At 45.9% G+C, this 23,600-nt stretch overlaps 1 protein-coding gene across 2 annotated transcripts in view; it reads left to right on the top strand.

Annotated features, from left to right (window-relative positions):
• The window catches only part of LOC135921792 (chorion peroxidase-like), a 59,087-nt gene extending 36,919 nt beyond the window's left edge, over positions 1–22,168 (top strand). Inside the window, exons 9-14 of one of the 2 annotated variants that reach the window (XM_065456105.2) lie at positions 6,028–6,237; positions 6,803–6,931; positions 7,705–7,923; positions 15,804–15,973; positions 17,235–17,340; positions 22,048–22,168. In XM_065456105.2, the coding sequence (XP_065312177.1) occupies positions 6,028–6,237; positions 6,803–6,931; positions 7,705–7,923; positions 15,804–15,973; positions 17,235–17,340; positions 22,048–22,105 (892 nt within the window). In that variant the 3' untranslated portion in view covers positions 22,106–22,168. Of the gene's footprint in view, positions 1–6,027; positions 6,238–6,802; positions 6,932–7,704; positions 7,924–15,803; positions 15,974–17,234; positions 17,341–21,127; positions 22,004–22,047 lie in introns of those variants that run through there. The other variant, XM_065456104.2, reaches the window with a different exon arrangement.
• Positions 22,169–23,600: the final 1,432 nt, after the last annotated feature.

The following is a 23,600-nucleotide window of genomic DNA, read 5'->3' as shown; positions in this document are numbered from 1 at the left end:
ACCTTCGGCTGGTTGAAAGAGGGTGCGCGCCCTGCGTTCGGCTGGTTCTTCTCGATTGCTCTCCTCCATCTTGGAGCGCTCTGAGGCGCTCTGAGCCCTCTCGTCGGAGCAGCCATCGAGATTGAAACGTCATCGTAGCGCCGCGTTGCTACTGTTGGCGACGGCCCACCGTAACCTTGGCAACCTAGGCCACTGCATGCTGGCGTCTCGACGAACGCTCGTCCCGCCGGCACGTCCGCCGGTTATTCCGGCAGCGCCGGGAGCTTTGGATAGGCGAATCACCGGACGTTGGCAGTAGTCACGTGGTTTCGCATCGGCAATTTCCTCCTCCGAGAGCGAGTCGCACGTTCGGCTTGCGCGCTTGTCCTCTACCCTTGAGCTCGGGAAACGCCCGATCTACCCCACTCTGCTTCGGGGCATACAGGCGACCAGTCGAAGATACCATTAGCCTTTCACTTAGCCGAAGCTCCGGTGCTTGGATGAAGGCAAAATACTAGGAGGGGGCGTCACGTGATTGTGCTAGCTTCGGCAAGCCAACCTCCTCTAAAGCCACCCCTCCCGCTCGCCGGGGCCTTGTGCGCAGTGCCTTTCGGCTAGGAACCACATTGTTGCCGGACCATTCGTGTTTGTTTGGCACGCGGTAACGATTGGCGGCTTAGTGGCGGCTGCCGTCGAAGGCATGTCGAAGGCACGGAGGCACGTGTAGGAAGTGCAACGCGTGCGTTTCTGCTACCACGGGCGCCGTTCTTCGCTTCAAACGCGCCGCCTTGAAACGTGGAGACGGACTGGCGAGCCAGACCCGTGGCGACATAATTTTCGAAGCATCACTTGCGCTTACCACCGCAGTTAGTCGGCGCTCTCACCTCCAAACCCGTCCAGAGTGTACGCCGGTCCGAGCGTGGTCTATTGTTCGGTGAAGTCGGCTGTTGCGTACCTGAAACTCCGGTGCGTATTTTTTTGCTAATTTTTGTTCCACTGCCAGCACCTATAGAGGATATGACAAGATCTTTCGCGCGATAGTTATTTGACGCGTGCTTGCTGAGTAAACGCTTCTGCTGTGCGTCTTTCGTTGTGAAAAAAATAAATAAATAGCATTACCCAGCACACTAAAAGCCGCAGTGGTCGCCTTTCCTTGAGGTTTACGTGCACTGTTTTGTAAATTGCGTGGTGCGAGGTGGTTACCCTGTCGGGACGTGCCTACTCAGTTCTCGCCGGTCTGTTGAGAGGGACAAGGCATTGAGCGCAACGACAACGTCTACTGGGACCATCTGCCACAACAGTGGGCCTCAAATACAGGTCGGTGTCCGTGGCTCGCCATGGACCCCGAAGAGATGTGAGAATTTTTTGCACTCGGAAAAGCAGTCGCTGTGGACCCTGGGCGCTCGGTTCAGCGCCTGCACATGTTGGCAAGGGCGAAATACATCATATCGTTTCCCAGAAGATGCCCCCAAACGCGAAGAATCGCCGTCGGAAGGGCGCCTTGGTTGCCTTCACACGTTTGCAGGGTGAAAGGTTTCCTCGTTTCCCTGCAACCGCCCCGAAACGCGACCAGTCGTCCGTTACGAGGTCGTCGCGGGTTGTGCATAATGCCGACGCCTTCGTTCGCTGCTGCATTGGCGCTTGTCTGCTGCTTGCTCAGGCGGCGATCCGCGTGGTGGTTCGGTGCTTTAATTAGCTGACTGACGTAACACAGACTCGACTGCTTCACACACTTTAATTCCTTCACTCAACCTCGGCGTGCGTTTGCCTCGCCGACTATGTGCGCATACTCCAGAACCCCCTCAGCAGACGCAACCCAAGCGAGCCGACTAAAGCTACCGCTTGCCTGTCACGTGAGGGCCTATTTGCCATAATCCCATTCCTCTAAATTTCTTATGACTAGGTTTCGAAATTGTCGCGTTTCGCTCCCTCCTAGTATTTTTCCTTCCTCTGGTGGGACGAGCGTTCGCCGAGACATCGAGCGGACCGTCGCCAACAGGGGCGGTGCTGTGCTGACGCCCCGAATTCGGGCGACTGCGGGGCTCGACACGGAAGGAGAGCGACCGAGGAGAGCCGCCACCCGTCGAGGGCGAGCGCTTCGAAACGAGCAGCCGCCTTTGATCAGGGAGCGGTCGAGTGGGCTGAACGGAAAAATTCTGCGAGGGCGCTGCGAGCCAACTGGACCGGGGCGGAGACGCGCGTCACATTCAACGTAATTTCGCTGCCGGCGCTCAGACCGACCGCGCGCGTACACTCTTATAATGGTGCTCTATTTCCATTGCAAATTTACACTGACAGCTTTGTGCTACGTATAGATATTTGAGGCATGGTTATACAGCATGACGCCTTCAATGTTGCTGTCAAGCGCGTCGTCTGCTGGCAATTGAGCGTGTTCGTTGCGCAGACGCTCGCGGACGCCCACTTTTTCTCGCCGAAAGTCTGTGCAGCACAATTTTCTGTTGCTTTAGTCGCTTTGTTGCGACCGCGGCTCTCGTCGGCCGGTAGCGAATGCAGTTCTAGCCAGGTGAAATGCTGTTTTTAATGCTGTGTTCTAAAAGTAACACGTCATTTTTGCCACAGAAACATACTACTTAAATTTGGGGGTGGGCTAAATGAAATTTGTGGGTCGGCCAACTAGAAATTTCGGAGTGGCCCTACTGAAATTTGTGGGTGGGCCAACTTGAAATTTGGGGGTGTCCCACTCCCAAATTTCAGCTTGGTTCAACCTCAGATTTCAACTTGGCTTATCCGCAAGTTTATGCTGCCCAACCCCCCATTTTAGGTTGGCCCGCCTTTAATTTTCAGTTAGCCTCCCCTACTATAAATTTCCCCATGCATTTGCTATGGAGCCCTATGTATCTCTCTCTATAGGTGTTCTCCCTGATAAATTTTAATTGATTTAAGTTGATTTCAATCGCTTATAAGGCTGCCAATCATCAAAATTTACGCTATTATAACGAGTAAATATCCTAACTCCGCAAATTACGCATTTTTCTGCAGATACAAAGCATTGCATACCTGCATCCAGCCATACAAGGCAGCTGAGGTACTCGCCAAAGAATGGTTATGCATTAACAAACTCGCAATTTAAAGCTCATCCACAGCTGCTCATTAGTACCCACCAGTACCTAACGATGGGTAGATAAGCGCCCTTGTGCTTAAGTCCTATTACAAACAGACACAATGCGGTACGTGCAATAAGATCGGACGCGTACTTGAGCAGAATTCGAGCGCGCTGAAGCCAGCGGTGAAATCCCAACCTAGCCACATGTAGCGACGCGCAAATGAGGATTTAAAGCGTAAATTTAACATCGAGGACACGTGTAAAGTAATGCACCATGCACGTGCACCTCCCCAATGGTTCCCAACTGAAGAAGACCCACAGGCGGCCGTGCATAAGAAAAGAGAAACGAACAGGTGAAATTTCCGCGGAGTGTTCTTAAGACGATACGTGCAGCCGAAAGCAGCGCATGATTTCACCACGCCTACTGAGGTGCTGCAGTGCTCTAGGAAAGCGCGCCACAATCACCAAATGCCGTTGCACGAGCAGCGCGGCAGCACGCTCCGTGCTCTGCTATACGACGGCTACAACCGCGGCGGCGCGGGCTTTTCGCCGCGGCGACCAGCTTCACTTTCGGTGAGCCGCCTCCACTCTTTGGTGCGTAACCTTCTTGCTGGCATCCAACCCAGGCACCAAGCGTAGCTATCGGCGATTTCACCGCAACGCCAAGAAAGCGGCCGACTCGCGATAGTTGGTGTGAGCCCCTTCCGTCAAACTGTCGAGCTTTCTGCCGCCTAATTTTTGTTGATTTCGGCGCTTCTAAAAACCAATTCTTGCGAGCTTCACGTACGCTATACTTAAACTTTTAATCGACAATGTATATACAGCTGTTGCATGTTTTGTTGGAAAAGCGAGCCCTTATATAGCCGTGTTGGCACCGCGGAAGTGAGCTGCCGTCTATACGTGCATCCCCGATCGCGTCTGCACAGAACTCCGTCGGTGCACAGAATGCACTGCATTGTACAGCGAGTGAGGAAGCATGGAATTGGAGAAGCGCGCATTACCGTTCTGACACGCTTCTTTAGCGGTGCGAACTATATGCGTCGTCTCATAGTACAACGCCGGAAGAACTTTCGAGTACTTATCAGTTGTCTGCTAGCGATACGACCCCATCAGTCTCCCGAGAAGCACCAAGAAATAATTGCTTCGAGCGACAAATCAAACGGCTGACATGGGTCACTCGCGTCTATTCGCGAACGAATCGAAGAGCTGAGTTAAGCGTGCGGTAAAAGTTGCGCTTCTCTGCTTTCATTAGTTTACAGCTATGATAATTAGTTGATTTTGGTTTCAAATTCAACATCTTCTTGATCGTGAAATGCTACAACGCGAACGGATTTAGACGAATCACTTAGTCGATCGGTAGCGTAGAGTAATTGCCCTGTTTGCAATAAGCACAGGCTGTCATAGCATCGCGTCCAGCTATGGCCACCGTATGGAGTGCGTTTTCCTCGCTGTAAAAGCGCGCATGGAAGCAGATGTGGTAGTTGTCACGGCAACGACCACATGCGCTGGAAGAGACCGGCATGCACCACAGCGCACAGTAAGTGCTGACCCGAGGGAAACATCAGCGTGCTTGTTGTGCCTGACGTGCACCAACGTGAAACATGGAAAAGAACCAATGAGTAACGTCGCACGTACTTGAACAAAAACATTGCTGGCTCTGTCTAACGTGAATGTGAGCAAATTTGGAGGGCGACGTCAGACGTACCTTTAGCTGCAGCGTTTCTTCAGCTGCGCCAAATTTTCTAAATCCCCTCTTGCCGATAGCACAATCGAATCAAGTTATTCGTTGAGGTGGACATTACTTTCATGAGCAGGGAAATGCGCAATTGAATAATTCACGAGAGTTTACTAATTAATTTTTGACTAACTACTTTACAATACTTTCGCAAACTACAAATTGTTGCTTGGGAATTCGCGAGGCATATTGTCTTGCAATGAATTCTTACGACGACACCGATTTAGGGATATGCGCCGTCAAACTTGCGGTAAAAGTGCAGTGTTCCACTTGTTTTAAGAAAACGCTGTTTCATGTATTGAAGCCCAACATTAACACGTACTTCATTGCCCACTTTGAAGATTAATACCTCCAAGCTGGCGCCATCCTGAGACTTCTTTCCAAGTGGATATCCCTTGGAAAATCACCGTCTACGATTCATATATTGTAATATGTGCTGTAAACTAATTAATTACAAAGTTAATTAGAACATTTCTGTAAGTTATTCAGTTATGCCTCTTGATTGCTCTTAGAGTTAGTGGCCCCCTCATCGAGCAACTTAGTTCAAGAGTTAGAATTGTGCTATTTGCCACATGCGACTTTTAAAATTTTGGCGTAGCTAGAAAAACACAAATCATCAAAAAGGTCGGGTCTTTAGGATGCCAAGTGGTCAACTAGACGCGTACGTACCATAAAGAGGCTGCCTAAACTCATTTTTGTAGGGGTTGCGAAAAGAGAGGGTCCACACTGACCCGTCAGATTGTGCGTCCCAAAGCAGCGTAACGACCTGCAGCCGGAGTCGGGAGCCCCGAATATATTTTGCGTATAATAACTAAGCCTAAGGGTTCTCGCATTTCACCCCGGTCGCATCAGCCTGGGAAAGCACGTGTCACCTCGCGACCAGCCGCAGAACGCGATGACCCACGGCGATCTGAAAGAGGGAGCAGTGCGTGTTTTGCTCTCTCATTTCTCGCCTGCTTCTTTTTTCTTTCTTGTTTCTTTTCCTTTCCTGAATTTTCTCACTACAAAATTTGTCATTTATCAAATGTAGTCACCCGGCCATGAAGTTTCTAGGCATTGAGAGACGTACCTCAGAGGAGGAGAGCAGTAATCTATGAGCATGCGAGAAGTATTCACCCTGAAGTAAATATCATGGCATGGTTGTCACAGTGGCGGAGATGTGTCGCATGGTTACTGAATTTGCTTCGGCGATTGTTATATTCGAGCTTTTGATCCCGTGGTCGCATGTTAAAAACATTTTTGACTGCAGGCGTATTGTGGAGTCGCAGTTCCAGCACATCGTCTACAGCGAGTGGCTGCCGGTGATAATGGGGCCGGATGCGATGAGCAGCTATCAGCTGACGCCCAAGACGTCCGGATACACTGCGTACGATCCCAGCGTGGACGCCACAATGATCAACGAATTCGCCGCTGCGGCGTTTCGTCTGGGCCACACACTCATCAACGGAAGTTTCCTGCTGTGAGCCATCCTCAATAAATTCAATCAATCGCTGTCTTTTAATTAGGCTTTATCGCCTTGAAAAACACACATTTCAGATATGAATGCTGACTGAACCCGATGGGTGTACTGTAAGAGTATTGAGAGAGCGCACCTTCTAATCGACGTCAGCACAGCGTGCAAACTGCACGTGACCAATGCAAAACGAGAACGATATTACATGAGGATATGGACTGATAATATGTAAGTGAGAACATAAAGTGGGAAAAGACAACAACTGCCTACAATCGAGTAGGATGAGCTGCCAGTATGCTTTTATTCCAAAACCATTTAAAACGTCACTACGACAATCAGTAATGTAGGGCTTATTGTATCGCATGGCTGTTTACGAAATACTATTCAATGCGCTTCAGTCAGAAAATAAATTGTGGTGGGGCGTGGCACATTTTTTTCTCTTCGTCTTATTGCGCTGTATCCACTGTCGTTAATTTTCCTACCGCAAATAGGAAATTTGGAGAATGTATATAGACATATAGATTTAGGGAAAAGCTAAATTTTGATTCAATTTCTCTTTTCCTTCGCACAGCGACACGGTGAACGGGCTCTTTACGTTCGATCTCCAAGAGAATTACTTCTTCCCGTTCAACTTCTACAACGGCGACCTCGACGACGTCATCCTAGGGCTTGTTAAGCAACGTGCTCAGACATTTGAAAAGTAAGAAGGCCTAGCAAGGCAAGAACGTTTGAGTCGTTCCTATTCACTCTCGTGGTCATTTCTCATGCACGGCAAGGCATAAAGGTGCATTGAACTACTTTTAATTCTATTCGCATTCTTAGCCTACTTCTGCCCCTCTGTGTCTATCTGTCTAGCTTCCTTGCGCCGCTATTGAAGCTAAAGAACCTCTAATGTTTCTCCGTTGCTGCGAAGGATACCAACCCGCACCACATAAGTTCCTCAAGCACAGCAGCCCGGTCACTTTAGCGCTGCGCCGTACATGAATGACCGCCGGCAGCGATGGCTTAATTCTCACCGTTAGCTCGCGCCGGCTCGCCACCGGTGCAGTGTCCGAGTACCGCGCGAGACACAAATCCCCACCTCTCTTTGGCTGCGAAGAACAGAGCGCGCACCGATGCCTCCTACGTCATCATGGTATATATATGTGTGTGTGTGTGTGTGTGTGTGTGTGTGTGTGTGTGTGTGTGTGTGTGTGTGTGTGTGTGTGTGTGTTTTCGGAAGTAAATGCGTGCTAATCTATTCCTGACGGCACACATATATGAGCGCAAAACCGGAAAAATCAGGAAAGCAACCAAGCGAAGGAGCACCTTGAAAAATGCGCTTCTGCAGTCAGTAAAATTATTCGAAATGCGACAAGTGTGCTTCAGGCTGGTGTGGTGGCTTAGAGCAGTTCCACGCGCCTTTAAACGGAGAAGGTCCGAGTGGAAGCCCCTTTCGTCATTCTCTCACTCGTGGCGTCGTTCTACTGGCAGGTTTGTGACGACTGGTGTGACTCGACACCTGTACCGGCTTCGCAACGAGAGCTTCGGACTCGACCTTGTCGCCCTCAACATCCAGAGGGCCCGGGAGCACGGAATCAGGCCCTACGTGGATTATGTCAAGTTTTGTGGCAACATCGATATTACTTCTTTCGACCAACTGAAGCAGTACATCGACAACAACGTAGTCGAATTGTACAAGCAACTTTACAAGTAAGCCTCACTTCTTAAAGTCTGCAATGCTGTGTTATCGGGCTGTGTTATTGCTGTTACGAAGTGCGTTCACAGGATACAAATCATGATACATATGTGGGATTTGTCGCAGCGTTACTGGGTGTAGAAATGCCCGTTCTGCGCCATGTGCGTGTGCTCAGAAGTGAACTGTGAAGTGTTGCCGATAGCCTTTTCATATGTAGTACCCTCATAGACAGGCCCTATCACAAAGAACTTTTCTGCTTCGTACATGTATCGTTTGTTTCAAAAGTTGTGCTGCACTTCTGAAGATACTACTATCGGTGGGAGGAGTTTAGGGAACATCATAATAGGTACGTACGTCAGGACATAGAGCGCTGTCCTGAAATGTGGACACGCCTGACAGCACTAATATCATGAATTAATATTTCGGGCAGCCTTGCTTTTTATCATGTGGACATTGGTGTGAATAGCAAGACATTCTAGATTGCACGAAGTAAATTGCTTTATATTTTGTGAATCAAGCAGCTTACATACCCAAGAATCCTAACTGCTTGTTTTTGGCTGGTGACTAAGCACAGAGTCTGTGAAGACACTAGTGGCATGGTAGATGAATACGCTATAGGTAAGAACTGGGTACTTCCTTCTGATTAAGTACACATTTTACGTTTTCTGAGAAAAAGCAATATGCATATAAAAGTGCACAAGTAAGACAAGTAATAACAAGTAAGTATAGAGTCACAGGTATGGCGATATATGATATTCTGCTAGCAGCCAGCAGAATTGCGTGAAATAAATTTTGCCTAGAGTTCTTCCTCACTGGCTAGCTATGGTCACGTTACTAATGCAGGCAGAATTGGGTAAGCGAAAGTTTGCCGTTACTTTGTATATTCACCCTATTTGATTCACTGGTTCGTGTTACCTGTTCTGGCACGAGCCTTCAGTTTAAAGCGAACAATGGCACAAGTACCAGCGTTATGTGCCTATAAAGTGCTTTAATTTCTGTGTTCGTGTTCATTCTGCCGACAGTCATTACCAAATAATGTGCATTAAACTGACTTGGACCTGCAAAACATATCCATCAAATGTTTTTCCGGTGCACTTTCATCTAGCTGTAAACGTACTGCTACCTATCATTCGTGAGTGTAGGATCGTGGGCGCTGTAAGTGGCTATCTCACTGAACTTTATGTTGCACGGCCACGGTTCCACTCGTTAACTGAACCGTTTTAGGCTGCGCTGCCAGACTACTGAAAGAGGCGCCTCGCCTCTTGTCATTCTTTAGCATGTTCATTGCCACTGTGCATGTCGCCTGAGAATTCAGCGGCTATCACAACATAAAGCGTGCCTATTGGCTGTGATGTGAATATTCTGAAGACAGATTATCACAATCATGTCAGCATTAGTTATTTGATCGAAGCGAGCCAATCAGGACGAACTGCTGGGAAAATGTTCCAAGTGAATCTGCGGGCAGAGTGTACGCTCCCTGTATTAGCCACGCTGTTTTGGTCAGTGCGCTGCATTTGTCTTTTGACACAAATTTACTACCTAGCCAGATAATACCTTGTCAAACCTTATATTTTAGGCCCATACACATGGACACTTCTTTATTTTATTATATTCTGGAAATGCCACCCATGCTTAGCTTAGATAAGCAACATCAGCTTAACTTATGCATGGAGTTGAGTTGCTACATGTGAGAAAAAGAAGTCACTGCGTAACTAATGGAAATTCACCATCATCCTGGTTACGCCCACTGTAGGGCAAAGGCCTCTTCCATATTTCTCCAACAACCCCAGTCATGTACTAATTGTGGCCATGCCGTCCCTGCAAACTTCTTAATCTCATCCGCCCACCTAACTTTCTGCCGTCCCCTGCTACGCTTCCCTTCCCTTGGAATCCAGTCCGTAACCCTTAAAGACCATCGGTTATCTTCCCTCCTCATTACATGTCCTGCCCATGCCCATTTCTTTTTCTTGATTTCTACTAAGGTGTCATGAACTCGCGTTTGTTCCCTCACCCAATCTGCTCTTTTCTTATCCCTTAACGTTACACCCATCATTCTTTTTTCCATAGCTCGTTGCGTCGTCATTAATTTAAGTAGAACCCCTTTCGTAAGCCTCCAGGTTTCTGCCCCGTAGGTGAGTACTGGTAAGACACAGCTATTATACACTTTTCTCTTGAGGGATAATGGCAACCTGCGGTTCATGATCTGAGAATGCCTGCCAAACGCACCCCAGTCCATTCTTATTCTTCTGATTATTTCCGTCTCATGATCCGGATCCGCAGTCACTACCTGCCCTAAGTAGATGTATTCCCTTACGACTTCCAGTGCCTCGCTGCCTATTGTAAATTGCTGTTCTCTTCCGATACTGTTAAACATTACTTTAGTTTTTTGCAGATTAATTTTTAGACCCACTCTTCTGCTTTGCCTCTCCAGGTCAGTGAGCATGCATTGCAGTTGGTCCCCTGAGTCACTAAGCAAGGCAATATCATCAGCGAATCGCAAGTTACTAACGTATTCTCCATTAACTTTTATCCCCATTTCTTCCCAATCCAGGTCTCTGAATACCTCCTGTAAACACGCTGTCAATAGCATTGGAGAGATCGTATCTCCCTGCCTGACGCCTTTCTTTATTGGTATTTTGTTGCTTTCTTTATGGAGAACTACGGTGGCTGTGGAGCCGCTATAGATATCTTTCAGTATTTTTACATATGGCTCGTCTACACCCTGATTCCGTAATGCCTCCATGACTGCTGACATTTCGACAGAATCAAATGCTTTCTCATAATCAATGAAAGCTATATATAAGGGTTGGTTATATTCCGCACATTTCTCGATCACCTGATTGATAGTGTGAATATTATCTATTGTTGAGTAGCCTTTACGGAATCCTGCCTGGTCCTTTGCTTGACAGAAGTCTAAGGTGTTCCTGATTCTATTTGCGATTACCTTAGTAAATAGTTTGTAGGCAACGGACAGTAAGCTGATCGGTCTATAATTTTTCAAGTCTTTGGCGTCCCCTTTCTTATGGATTAGGATTATGTTAGCGCTTTTCCAAGATTCCGGTACGCTCGACGTTATGAGGCATTGCGTATACAGGGTGGCCAGTTTCTCTAGAACAATCTGCCCACCATCCTTCAACAAATCTGCTGTTACCTGATCCTCCCCAGCTGCCTTCCCCCTTTGCATACCTCCCAAGGCTTTCTTTACTTGTTCCGGCGTTACCTGTGGGATTTCGAATTCTTCTAGACTAATTTCTCTTCCATTATCCGATACAATTACAAATTAGACCAACACAAAAAACTATTTGCCTTTGTGTCTTGTTGTATAAGTTGTGCTGTTGTTCATTTGATGCACACAGTAACACGTAAACTCAAATGTATGTGTACCTTGCGTTTACGTGCATGTGCGTGTGAATAAAACAGCACAACTTCTAACATCAAGGCATGTTGCACTAACTGTACCCCATCAAAAATGGTGTATGGGGTATTCAGCTGATCTTATTTGAATTTTGTGACATGGCGCACTTACAACATTTCATGTCTGTATGTAAACCAATTTATGGACGGTATTCGCTGCATGTGAGAGTGCATATTTTAGACCAATGCAGTACCTGAGGTAGCAGCTTTTTATTCACCTTTTGGCATCGCTTATTAGAGGGATCTTGTTCATTATGCCATCCAAACAATTCATATAAAGGTTTGTGTTTAGTATACCCGTACTGAAATACTGAACGCAGCTGCACTACTTTGTATACTAGTGAGATGGATTCCACTGCTCATTGTTCGGTCACGTGTTGTTCTTCAGTCATACATGGTGACTGCATTTGGTGTCACGAGTTATAGGCTCATTTTCACTTGGACGTTTCGATGAAGTGAAATCTGCCTTTTCAACAGTCAATTTAGTGGAAAGCCGCCACTGAAACAATAGCCCCAAGACCAATTCCTGCACGCTGTTGGCCGATCAGATTGTTTACATCACTTCAGCTACACCAATAATCACACAGCTGAACTTGCTACATGTAGTTAAGTCAGCGATATAGGCAGGGGAAGATGTTGCATGTACGCAACCGTTACTCATCCCTTGAAATGTGCATTACGTACACCTTCATGAGCACATCGGTCACAACCGTCGGGCAGAGCAAGTGCGAACACTTGTGCTATCACAAATGAAAACAAGTGGAATAGTGCGACCATCTCAGCTGGTTTGACACGATGCCCTTGTCTGCAAGTTTCTTGTTTATATTGGATAAGCTTTCTATTTTATGAATTCACAGCTTTCATAACATTACTGCTCTAATGAGGGCACAGCACAGATACCAGTACTGAAGGCGGTATCTGCAAGTAGAGCAGAGAGAACTTATGGGTAACGTAAAAATATGCAGGTAAAACTACGTCAGACAAACTATTTTCGCATTAGAAGGCAATGAATGCATATTCAGAACATGCAATAAGTGCCGTGTGTGGAAGATGGAGAAGTGTGGTGCGGAAAACCTGCTTTCCCTTCGAATATTGACGTAAAGAAAGATTTCAGTCTGTACTTCTGTGTCGGATGGTAGAATATCAAGGGAGAGGTGCAAAACGGATTTCGTATGTAGGAGTCCATTATGAATGTGCTACTCAAGTTGCACCAAACATAGCTATTAATGTACAAAGCATTGGACAAGGTACCATGGCACATGGCAACATGGGCAAGATACCAAGGCACATTAAAAATCTGTTCCAGTGATCATTCTTAGCTCTAAATGTGAAACGCATGATGTTTTCCAGCTACAAAGAGCGCATACATATATTTGACCTGCACCACGAAGAGCTGATGCTACAAAAACACGTGTACACCTGAGTGTTATGCTGCTTTTCATGGTGTCTCAGTTTACTTAATACAGTTTTGAATTTACGGATTGCTCCATATGTTTATAGCTAAAAACTACAGAAAATTCATGCATTGTGACTGCGAGTTCACAACGCGAGTATTTGTGTGGTATCGTTCCTGTCCATCGATGTGGCCTTGCACTATAAATGTAAAATGTCACAACTGCAAAGCTGAGCATCTACCCTTACATTTCAAGCGCTTTTTTGAGTGCTCGGCAGTTACGCTTTTAAGCACATTCTGACAGCAAGTCTGCCCCACCTTAATTTAAGCACGATGTAAAGGGATGTTTGTGCATAGCCGCGTGCTTGCAGGAATACAGTAGTGCCCAGTGGCACCATATAGTCCAGGCGTAACAGTTAAAAACTGGTAAGCAAAGCGGCTGATACTGCTAAGGTGACGCATGTGTAGGAGCATTATATCATCTAAGCCACACGCAAAGTTGTTTTCAGTGTACTGAATTACCACAGCTCTGATTTGTCATGTTATATTACTGCACACGCACAGTGCTGCAACAAAGTCTCTAAAATGGTGAGCAATGCGGCAAACAATGAGAAATTACTTGTGCGGATTTGAATAGGACATGTGAATGCATACCCAATTTACCAGTATAACACGTTTTCTTCTGGAACATCTTTACGTTTGGCACAGAGGCTGAGCCACTGTGGCCACTTGACTGAAAATTTCCGTGCCCTCTTTCACAGTGCTCATGGGGGTGTCATTCAGTTGGCTACTCGAATATTAAATATATCATGGAGCACACCAATCTTGCAGTTCTATGCACAACACCTTGTGCATTATTCACAAAGCTGACTCCAAGGAAGTATTGGCTGGTTTGTTACGAAAATAAAAAAAATGGCAATGCATGTTTCCTCAGTTTTTGTGCGGTCTTGTGTTCCGCCACATGAGCCTTCATTTCATTGTCATGTGAATGTTAAAGCAGCTACTAATTAAGAAAGACACACACAGAACTACTTATTCATCAACATCTTCACACCAGAGAGTTCACTGAACTGACTGCTAAGATAAGTTACTTGATAATATCGGCTTGCTTTCGAATAAAATACAGGTACTGGCTAGCTGTTTATGTTGTGCTATGCATTTTTCATTTCCTTAAAATATGGCTGTCCATCAGCTAGCTAGATTGTTACTGCATAAATACGTAAACAACATGCGGCCCATGCCCAACTAACTCAAATAACCTGCGTGGAGCTTACAATAGTTCACGGATGATGTGCATACTGTGCAAAGCTTATTTTTTATAAGTGGAATAATCAAAATAGGACACACATGTATGATCCTGGCAGTAAGAAACAGTCTCAAGTCGATCATCCTTGTTTGCTGCCATGGCTGGGAGAGGGAGAATTGCCGTCATGATAATGCTCAATTTTGTGCACTTTGGCAATCTTCTGTACACTGTTTAAATGCTCAATTGGGTATGTCAAAGCAGTAAGGTGGCAACAGATTGGCCACCCAGGCTGGCAAGAAACAAATAATTATTTGATTTTAGTCGAAATAAGTTCTCATATCAGCAATATAAATCATTTGCTTTCAAATAAATATTGTCCTTGAAAACAACTCATGGATATATATCTGCATAAGGTCACGGCTATACGTACATATTGATTTTATGTCACTCATAATAGGTTGTAGACTCGCTGCTGTACCTTCAATTCATTGCTACATCAAGTTAACCACTTATGCACAACATTTTCCACATGGTGAGAACTTCATTCATCGCTGAGCACATCATTTAGCGTTCTATATTGTTTGGAAAATTGACAAGCAGCAAGTATTAAAATTCTAATATGCATGTATGATGCCTCACTTCATCTTTGGGGGATTTGTATATGTGAAGAAAGGAAAAGGCATTTCATGTATCCAAGTGCTTTAAGCACACTTAGAACTGGCAGACTGAAAAAAAAAAACATGAGCAAGCAGATGCAAGCATATCGGCCAGCTACACTCGGAGCCTCACACGCGTGGCCAGTGGTAAGGAGAGATGTCTTGGTTTCCTACGCAGCTGTATTCCGCGACACACGTGCGTGTGGTTCCGTATTCTTGCAAGTTGTCACTATCACTACAGAAATTGCGCCATCGCGCCGAATACGGGAATTTCGGACGATTCACATCCGGCGATACTAGCACTTTCGCGTGACGTAGAATGCGGCACGTTGGATGATTCGAGAGGTTTTGCTCAAGCAGGCAGGGCAGGATGCACTGAAAGTAATGGATCGAGAATACATCCCATGTTGCGACACGATTTAAAAAAATGAAGCGCCAAAAGTGATGGCACACTAGGAAGGAACAAAGACAGGACAAGGCGCTTCCTGTCTTTGTTCCTTCCTATTACGACACGATGCGATTGCAATGCATATTTAAAAGGTGGCGCAGATTAGATGACTGCGCAGTGTTTCGAACAAGAATGACGGTGCCAATGCAACACATGCGGCTGCAGAACAGAATGTGACAGCCTAGATTCGCATTTCCCCGTGACGTGGAAACGTGGAATCACATCTGCAGAAATATACCAGTGTCGTCTGCTGCAGCGCCTTCTCTACGTAAAGGACGCGATGTCTGCTGTCAAAAATAGTTGCCAACTTTGAACACCCTTGCTCCACCGAACGGTTGCCAACTGTCAACAGACCGCGTCGTCCAATACGAATGCGCGTGTGATCCGCTCGTGCGGATTGAGCGTGCACCGAATTTTTCGACACGATCCTCCCTTTGAGCGTCCGCCCCAGTCCGTACGCGGGCGTACGAGGGCGGAACAGACGGACGGCGTTTATCAAAAGAAGCTTGGTCAATGTCTTACCCTCTCGTACGTATTCCATTGCATGGCTAGTTTCTTGCTACTTAGAAAAGTACTTAGCAACTTTCAGAGTTCGGGACCAGGCAACCACTTTAAATTTTTAGCACTTTAGATTGTTTCAATGTCTTGCTTTTTTCTCCATTCAAGTTTGTTATCAAGGTTTCGAAGATTGTGTTAGCCACGCCCGTTGTGTGACTGCGGCCCTTCCCGCCGCGCAGGAATGTCCGTGACATCGACCTCTTCACGGCTGGCATCTCGGAATTCTCCGTCAACGGAGGAGTCGTGGGCCCCACCTTCGCCTGCATTCTGGGAAATTTATTCCGCAGGACAAAGTACGGCGACCGCTTCTACTACGAACACGGAGGACAGGCCGGCTCTTTCACGTCAGGTACGCGTTTGACGGGAAACAGTGAGCGAGCAATTCAAGCCATATCTTTTATATGCATTCATGGTTTGGCCCATGGATCGTTCAATCAAGAATTATTTACGTCACAAAGCAATACACGGCCTGTATTGTAATACGTGCACTCCATGCTCGGTATAAACGCGTTTTAAAAACTGTCTCTCTTAGCGAGTTGCCGCTACCCCCCCCCCCCCCCCCCACACACACACACACTTTTCCGCATCGGGTGCGTGCCTTACTCGATGAGCCGGTCGCAAAGATAATGCAGCAGAAAAATTGAAGCAGTCCGACGTTCCTCTATCTCCCCTCACAATGTCCCTGCGGGTATACTGCGCAGTCTAAAAACGTGGGCCGACACCGAAGACAATGCAGTCAAAACTTAAAGCAGTCGGGCACGCCTCTCACTCCCCTAGAACGAGGGGTGACGCGATAGAGTGCCGTGCGCAGATCCCCATTCTCACCCCGAACTCGCTGACGAAGATATCGACATGAGTCACCTTCCAACTTTTCATCCGGCTTCGGAATACGGCCGTCGCTGCCGGGAATCGCACCCAAGACCTCGGCACAAGAACGCCGCCGCAGCGGGTTACAGCGAAGTGCTGCTAATTCGTTTTAAAAATTTCGGACGACGTAGGCCCTCAAGAAAAACAAAAGGCAGACTTGTTCATTGAGGTTTCTACTGAAACGTTCGAAAGGAAAGCAGCGCATAAAAAACAACGCCCCGGCAGGCAGCTTTGATATAACGTCTTCTTTTCTTTGTCCTAGATTTATAGCGCATTTTGGCAAGACTGTGCTGACTGCGGTTTAAGGGCGAAGTGCACGGTCACTGTTTGAATTCAATTAAATTCTGGAATTTTACTTGGCAAAATCACGATTTTATTATAAGACACGCCATAAGGTAGGGGATCCAGATTAGTTTTGACCACCGGGGGATGTTTAACGTGGCACGGGACACACCCCCATCGAAATGCGGCGGCCAGGATCCGGGAGCTCGTGCTTAGCAGCGCGCAGCCGCTTAGCCGCTGCGGCCGGTGGTCAATGACGAATGCGTTTCGAGCCCTCAAAGCCGACGCGAGAATGTGCACGCAGGAGTTCCAAAAACACAGACATTAAAACATGTACTTTGTTCATTCACTGTATGCTTCTATCATGATTCTTTTCTGAACGTCGAATTGGCGTCGCTTCCGCAGATTTTATCGAAGGTCATGTCACCAGAAAAATAAACAACTGTTCTATGCGTTTGCAGCACAGCTGAATGAAATCCGCAAGACTACTTTCGCCAGGATCTTGTGTGACGCAAGCGACAGCATTCAATCGCTGCCAAGAAATGTTTTCCGTCCCGTTGGATCAAGGTCAGTGTTTAGCCTGCAGGCCACTATACTCATTGTGATCGCCTTTCCTCTTCTGTGGATTGTAGTACCTACCTATGGAGCACAAATGACAAAATGCACCAGTCTACGAGTCGCTTCATTCTTGTGCTAATTGTGTTTAATGCGTAGTTACGTTCTCCTGATGAGTGAGACGTTAAACGGTCTTCTTCACGCGATGATATCGTTCTCGCTTCGCGCTCACCCTTCTGGTATGTTCGACGCAAATTGTGCAGCAAATGTGAGCGCTGCGTCACATCAAACTATTTCTGTCTTCCTTTCTTGATTTATTTAAGACAATATTACAGGTTGTCTCTGGGACTTGGGCGGAAAAAAATAAAATAAAACCCGCATCTATAGAGTCCAAGCGACGCTCACGATAAACTTCGGTCGAGCGCCAACAGAGGACGCTCTGCTTCGTCACTGACGATCGTTACGCGCTGACCGCGCCGCCCTCAGGCCAAGTTCAGCCAGCAACGCCGCCATTGACTGTCGGAAATAAAGTTTTCCTGCGTCACATTACGAGTGACAGCCCCTTTCGAAAGTTAACCAGGCATCTCGTTTATTATCAATATGTGTCAACTTAATATTCATTTTGATATCAAATGCATTGTCAAGTACACAAATTTTATTTGAAAACAATTCTGAGTCTGTCTGGTGCCTTGTGAAATTACCTAGCGGAAACAATGTAGTGTACGGGACATGCTACCGCCCACCCGGAAGCAGCGCCTCATTCAGATTGCTGTCTGAGATGCTGTCTCTTGTGCCCAGTAGCGTATTCCTAGGGGAGGATTTCAATTTGCCAGACTTCAACTGGAATGCTGGATGTGTGGCTGGTAATAGGTCCCGTATTTACACAGAGTTCGAAGAACTGCTCGGATTAAATGGATTGCAGCTGTACGTACTGGAACCTACGCGAGAAAATGCAATTTTAAACTTAATACTTTGCAATGAACCGAACATAATATCAAAAGTTACTGTTTGCCCAGGTATTAGTGACCACAGGGCAGTTGTCATAGAGCTTAACATACAGCGAGTACGGATGGCGCAAATTCCGCGAAGAAGAATGTACATCTACGACAGAGGAGACTATGCTGCTATCAGGACCGAACTTGAAAATTTCTTTCCTACTTTCCAGTATCTGTCAAACGCACGCTGTGCATTAACTTTGTGGTCAGCATTTCGGGACAAAATACTTGAACTAGTCGAAATTCATGTTCCATGCAGGTACCTGCGACAACGAAAAAAAACAAAAACCTTGGTTTAACGTAGAAATACGTCAACGTATAAGGAAAGCAAGATGAACGTATAAAACGTTTTCTGCCGACACCAGTCTGGCAAATCAGAAACGCTTGCAAGAGATAAATATTCTATTGAAAGCAACAATTAAATCTGCCAAAGATAGCTTCTTTGTTAAATTAAACAAGAACTTGAGAGAAAACCCAAAATCTTTTTGGAAATAAGTAAAACAAAATCGAAAAGAAGACATATCAATACCATTTTAACTATTGACGGCAAAACCGTGACGTCAGACTATCAGAGGGCGGAATGCTTCAACCAGTACTTCCAATCTGTGTTTTCGCTAGTATCTGCTGGGGAGACTTCGCTTTTGAACAACGCCAATCAGGGCGATATGATATGCCAGACATTGAATTTGATGTTAGTGGCGTCGACTCTTTATTACGGCATTTAGATGACATAGAACATATTAGACCTGATGGAATATCTCCAGTGGTCCTTAAAGGGTGTCATAGCATCATTGCTCCGTATTTAACGATCACTTATAAGCTTCCCCTTGAAACAGGCCTCATTCCCCAAGATTGAAAAACGGCAAGCGTGACACCAGTTTTTAAATCGGGTGATAGAAAACTCAGAAAAAATTATAGGCCGATTTCACTAACGTTGATATGTTGCAAAATATTCGAACACATTTTATATAGTAACATATCCGCATTCCTTGACTCAAACGCTTTCTTTACACCTTCCCAGCACGGATACCGAAAAAAGTTATTCCTGCAACATGCAACTAATAGAATTCCAGCACTGTTTATCTAAAGCCATTGATAACAATAGTCAGGTAGACGCGGTTTTTATCGACTTTCAAAAAACTTTCGATATTGTGTCCCATAGGCTCTTATATGTAAAGCTTGCTGCAGTAAATATAAACGGAAACGTTCAAAATTGGATACGAAACTACCTAAACGGAAGAACCCAGTCTGTTGTCCTACACAACGCCGCATCTTCATGAATAACTGTTTCTTCGGGCGTTCCTCAGGGAAGCGTACTGGGCCCCTTGTTATTTTTAATCTACACAAATGACATTGTCGAACTAATTACATCACCCATAAAACTATTTGCTGATGACTGTGTGGTTTACAGAGAAATTACCACTGAAGATTACATAGATACATTACAAACAGATTTAGATAAGGTAGCGATTTGGTGTAAAAAATGGAACATGAATTTACATATAAAAAGGTGCAGTAGCGTAAGTTTTTCCAGAAGATTATCCAAATTTCAGCACCGATATAACATCAATGGCACGCTTATCGACATACAGTCGGAATACAAGTATTTAGGAGTCTATTTTACCGAATCACTCACTTGGCATAAACAGATTGACACTGTCATAGCAAAAGCTAATAGAATGCTACATTTTTTTCGCAGAAATTTTAAACAGGCAACACGCGAAGTTAAAGAAACTTTATACTTCTTGCATGTAAGAACAATACTTGAATATGCTTGTGTAATATGGTATCCCTATCAAGATTACCTCATTGATAGACTCGAAAAACTACAGAACCAAGCAGTAAGGTTTGTTTGCAATAATTACAGCCCGTACTCTAGCGTTTCCGAAATGAAGGACACTTTAGGATGGGATGTACTACATATGCGTAGGCAGATGTTAAGGCTCAAACTATTGCACCGAATATACAACAGCCAGACAGGTATTAATCGCCATAACTTACTTCTGGAACCAGATTGCATATCGACTCGCTGTGATAACAACAAAAAGGTCTCAGCCTATAAGTGCAGAACAAACACTTTTTACTACTATTTTTCCCCAAATCAATTAGACAATGGAACAGTTTATCAAATGATATAGTAAATGTGTCAAATAACGAACTGTTCTACACTATGCTGTGACGGCGCTCTTGTCAAACTAACGTATGTGTTATATATCTTGAAACGTGCTTATTTCACATTACTTGTGTGCCTTTCTCTCAAGGCTATTGCAGTGCTTCTGTTTGTGAGTATAACTGTCCAAAAGTTTTTCTGTATTACTGATTCTACTTTTTTCCCCCCTACGTAATGCCTTTATGGCGGTGTAGGTACTCTGTAAATAAATAAATAAATAAATAAATAAATAAATAAATAAATAAATAAAAAGGTTAATTAGAAAAGTACGTAAAGATCCAAGGAGAACTTCCAGATGCATCACTCAGCCGCTCTCACAAGCGTCCCTTGTTTGCGTTATGTCGACTTGCGCAACGTTGTTGTTGCCTTGAAAGTTCCCCCGTCACTTAAAAAGAGCGAAGATACCTGATCAGGACGACAACTCTCAAAAATGCGGCCTCTCAGTTTTTGTGTGTAAGCCTTCTACTGCGCTTGCATACGTTTACAGGTTGTAGCGCACAATTTTAATTAACTCAGACAATGAATGTACATCGTACTACTTTATTTCCAAATAGCATCGAATATAATTTTACCTAGACGCAGCTTCTTGGTAGTCTATTGCTTCACGTTAGATTTTCAATTTGTGTTATTTCAGCAACCCGAGCCGACCTTGCACAGTAATGCCACGAACGGATGTATTCAAGTGGCTTGTGCCCCGTAGGAGGCGTTACTGAGGACAGAAGGGGATGGCTGGACCCCCACTGGTGTAACTCTTTAACCGTGTCTGCCCTCGTGGCCGCATCTGGAAATGGACGAGCGCATGCACTCGCTCTTGTGTGACGTGGGCTGCTCGCAGTTGTGATGATAGCGTGCCTTTCTTTCGCGCGGCCTTGCATAACCTGCACGTACTACATAACGAACTATTATGTGGCATCAACAGAAGTACCCAACCATACCGACATTAAGAGCACCCTTTTTATGCATGTCTTGACAGTTTGCACGAGTGTATGCATGGTGTGACATCATGACCCCACTGAAAGGTTCCGCATAACATTCAATAACCACAGATGTTACTCCAACCATGGGGATTTTTGATGATATCCTCATAAAACTGTAAAGCTGTCACGTAAGTCAATCGCAAGATATATTGGATTATTGAAATATATATGGGAACATTTCAGTGGTTTTGCCTGCCCAACAGAGTTTCGTTTGTGCATCACCTGCATGATGTGTTCCTTCAATAGCACTGAAATATTTGAAAAAAATAGCGCACATAAGCATGTACGCGGCCCAGAACGACAGCATTAGGAATGGTACATAACAAATTTTCTTTTGAAAATTTTTGTTATTCAGAAGTTCCATATGTTTCGCATTCATGTTATGGAAATGAAAATGATTTGACGCAGGTGACACATGATTCTTTTATAAGCTATGGCTTGGAAAGCAGGCTAGGCATGTTTTAATAATAGGGTTTTGATTGTTTCATTGCTCCTAGGCAATTGTAGAAAGGCCTTTTTGTTGCGTGCGTTTTGTCACACCGTCAAATGGTCTTTTTTATTTCGCTTCTTATTGCAGTAACGCCGTCGCCGCCTGTCCAAACATTCCGGTGCCCAATTTCTCCCTGTGGTTTTAAACGCCGTGTGAAGAAAGCTTCTTTACTGCGAATTAATCAAATAAAATAAGACACGTTACCTGCTTGCATCTTTTGCTTCACGTCTTCGACGGAACGGCTGTTGTAGATGTCTCAGCGCGCGTACGCATGTTGTGGAATACGGGGTGCGTTCTCCTTCGCTTACCTTCGGCCATCTCAAGTTCACGTGACACACGGAAGAGAGATGATGGCTTTACTGAAATACTGAGAGCGAGTCGTTTCAGGTTTGACACGCTTCTCCATATAAAAAAGTCGCAGTTTCGCCCGAAAGGCGAAACATCGATTGCGATAGCAAATTAGTACACAGCTATACGAAGTAAGGATACCAGTTCTTTGGCCGTACAAACTTGTATGCATTCGCTTACTAAGTTCATTAACAAGCACAGTGTCACATACGCGCACAAGCTAACATGAACACGTGTCATTCGATGACCGCGGAAACCCGCTGTCAAAACGGTGGAGAGAGGAAGCGCGGCAGGAGCAGCGAGCGAATCGACGTTCGTGCTGCGTTTAGCGCAAACTAAGCGGCGAAACAGAGTGCACTTGAACCTATGAGCTCACACATCGGAAATCGTCGCAGATCGCTTCCGCGATAGGGCCCGCGCGGCCGCGCCGTACTCAGCCGCCGGAGTAGAAGAGGGGACCCCCTTCCCCGATGGAATTTTTGCAATGGCTAGTAGGTACAGCGGAGCGTGGCTAGAGTGTACTAGTTTCTGCTAGAGTGTACTAGTTCTGCGCAGGCGCGAGTAGAACGGGTGCGAGAGGGAAAATCTGGGGTCCTTTGCTCATTGAATATGTGAATATGCGCACTACGGAGAAGGTTACTGAGCGCGCGTTGTATGCGTTTGTCCCCTAGACATGCCGGCATTGCCAAGTGTGGCCGAGTTTGTTTACTCTCCACCGCTAGCTGCCCGCACGGTTAGGCAGTGGGCACGGACGCCCCATTTGGTGATCGCTGTGTCTGAAGGGGCAAGGTTCTGACTGGTGTTGTATAGGTCACGGGCCGCTTTTTCATCGCGACGACAGATTGAATTTTTGAAAGCACTGCTCCAGGAGGGCATACGTAACCGGCAAACGGAGGCTTCAGGAGAGCACCTGAAGTTATAATAAAGCAGGCGGCGCAAGATCTCCGGGGTACTGGAGGGGTAGCGGGGAGATCAAAGCTGGAAGCAGGGCGGTGTCCCGTCGCCGCTTTGGTGTCCTGGAGGCCTGCGCCGCCAATAATGCGAAATAATGACACGTTGTTTAAATTTAAGTTCTTAAATTTAGTAAGACTTTAAGTTCTGCAATGCCGCGCCCCCGACTTCTCCCGGCACGCTATACAGGGACAAATTCATACAAAAGCGCTAACAAACTCATCCGTAGTGCCTAGGCAAAGTCATATATTCAAAGAGCAAAAGTCCCCACATTTCCACTCCCACACCCGCTCTTACTCGCGCATGCGCGCACATGTCCGGCGTCTCCCCAAGTGCCATGC

Source organism: Dermacentor albipictus, chromosome 6, assembly GCF_038994185.2.
Source record: "Dermacentor albipictus isolate Rhodes 1998 colony chromosome 6, USDA_Dalb.pri_finalv2, whole genome shotgun sequence".
Classification (NCBI taxonomy): Eukaryota; Metazoa; Arthropoda; class Arachnida; order Ixodida; family Ixodidae; genus Dermacentor; species Dermacentor albipictus.
The sequence above is the reverse complement of the archived record's forward strand: the minus strand, read 5'-3'. Positions and strand labels throughout refer to the sequence as shown.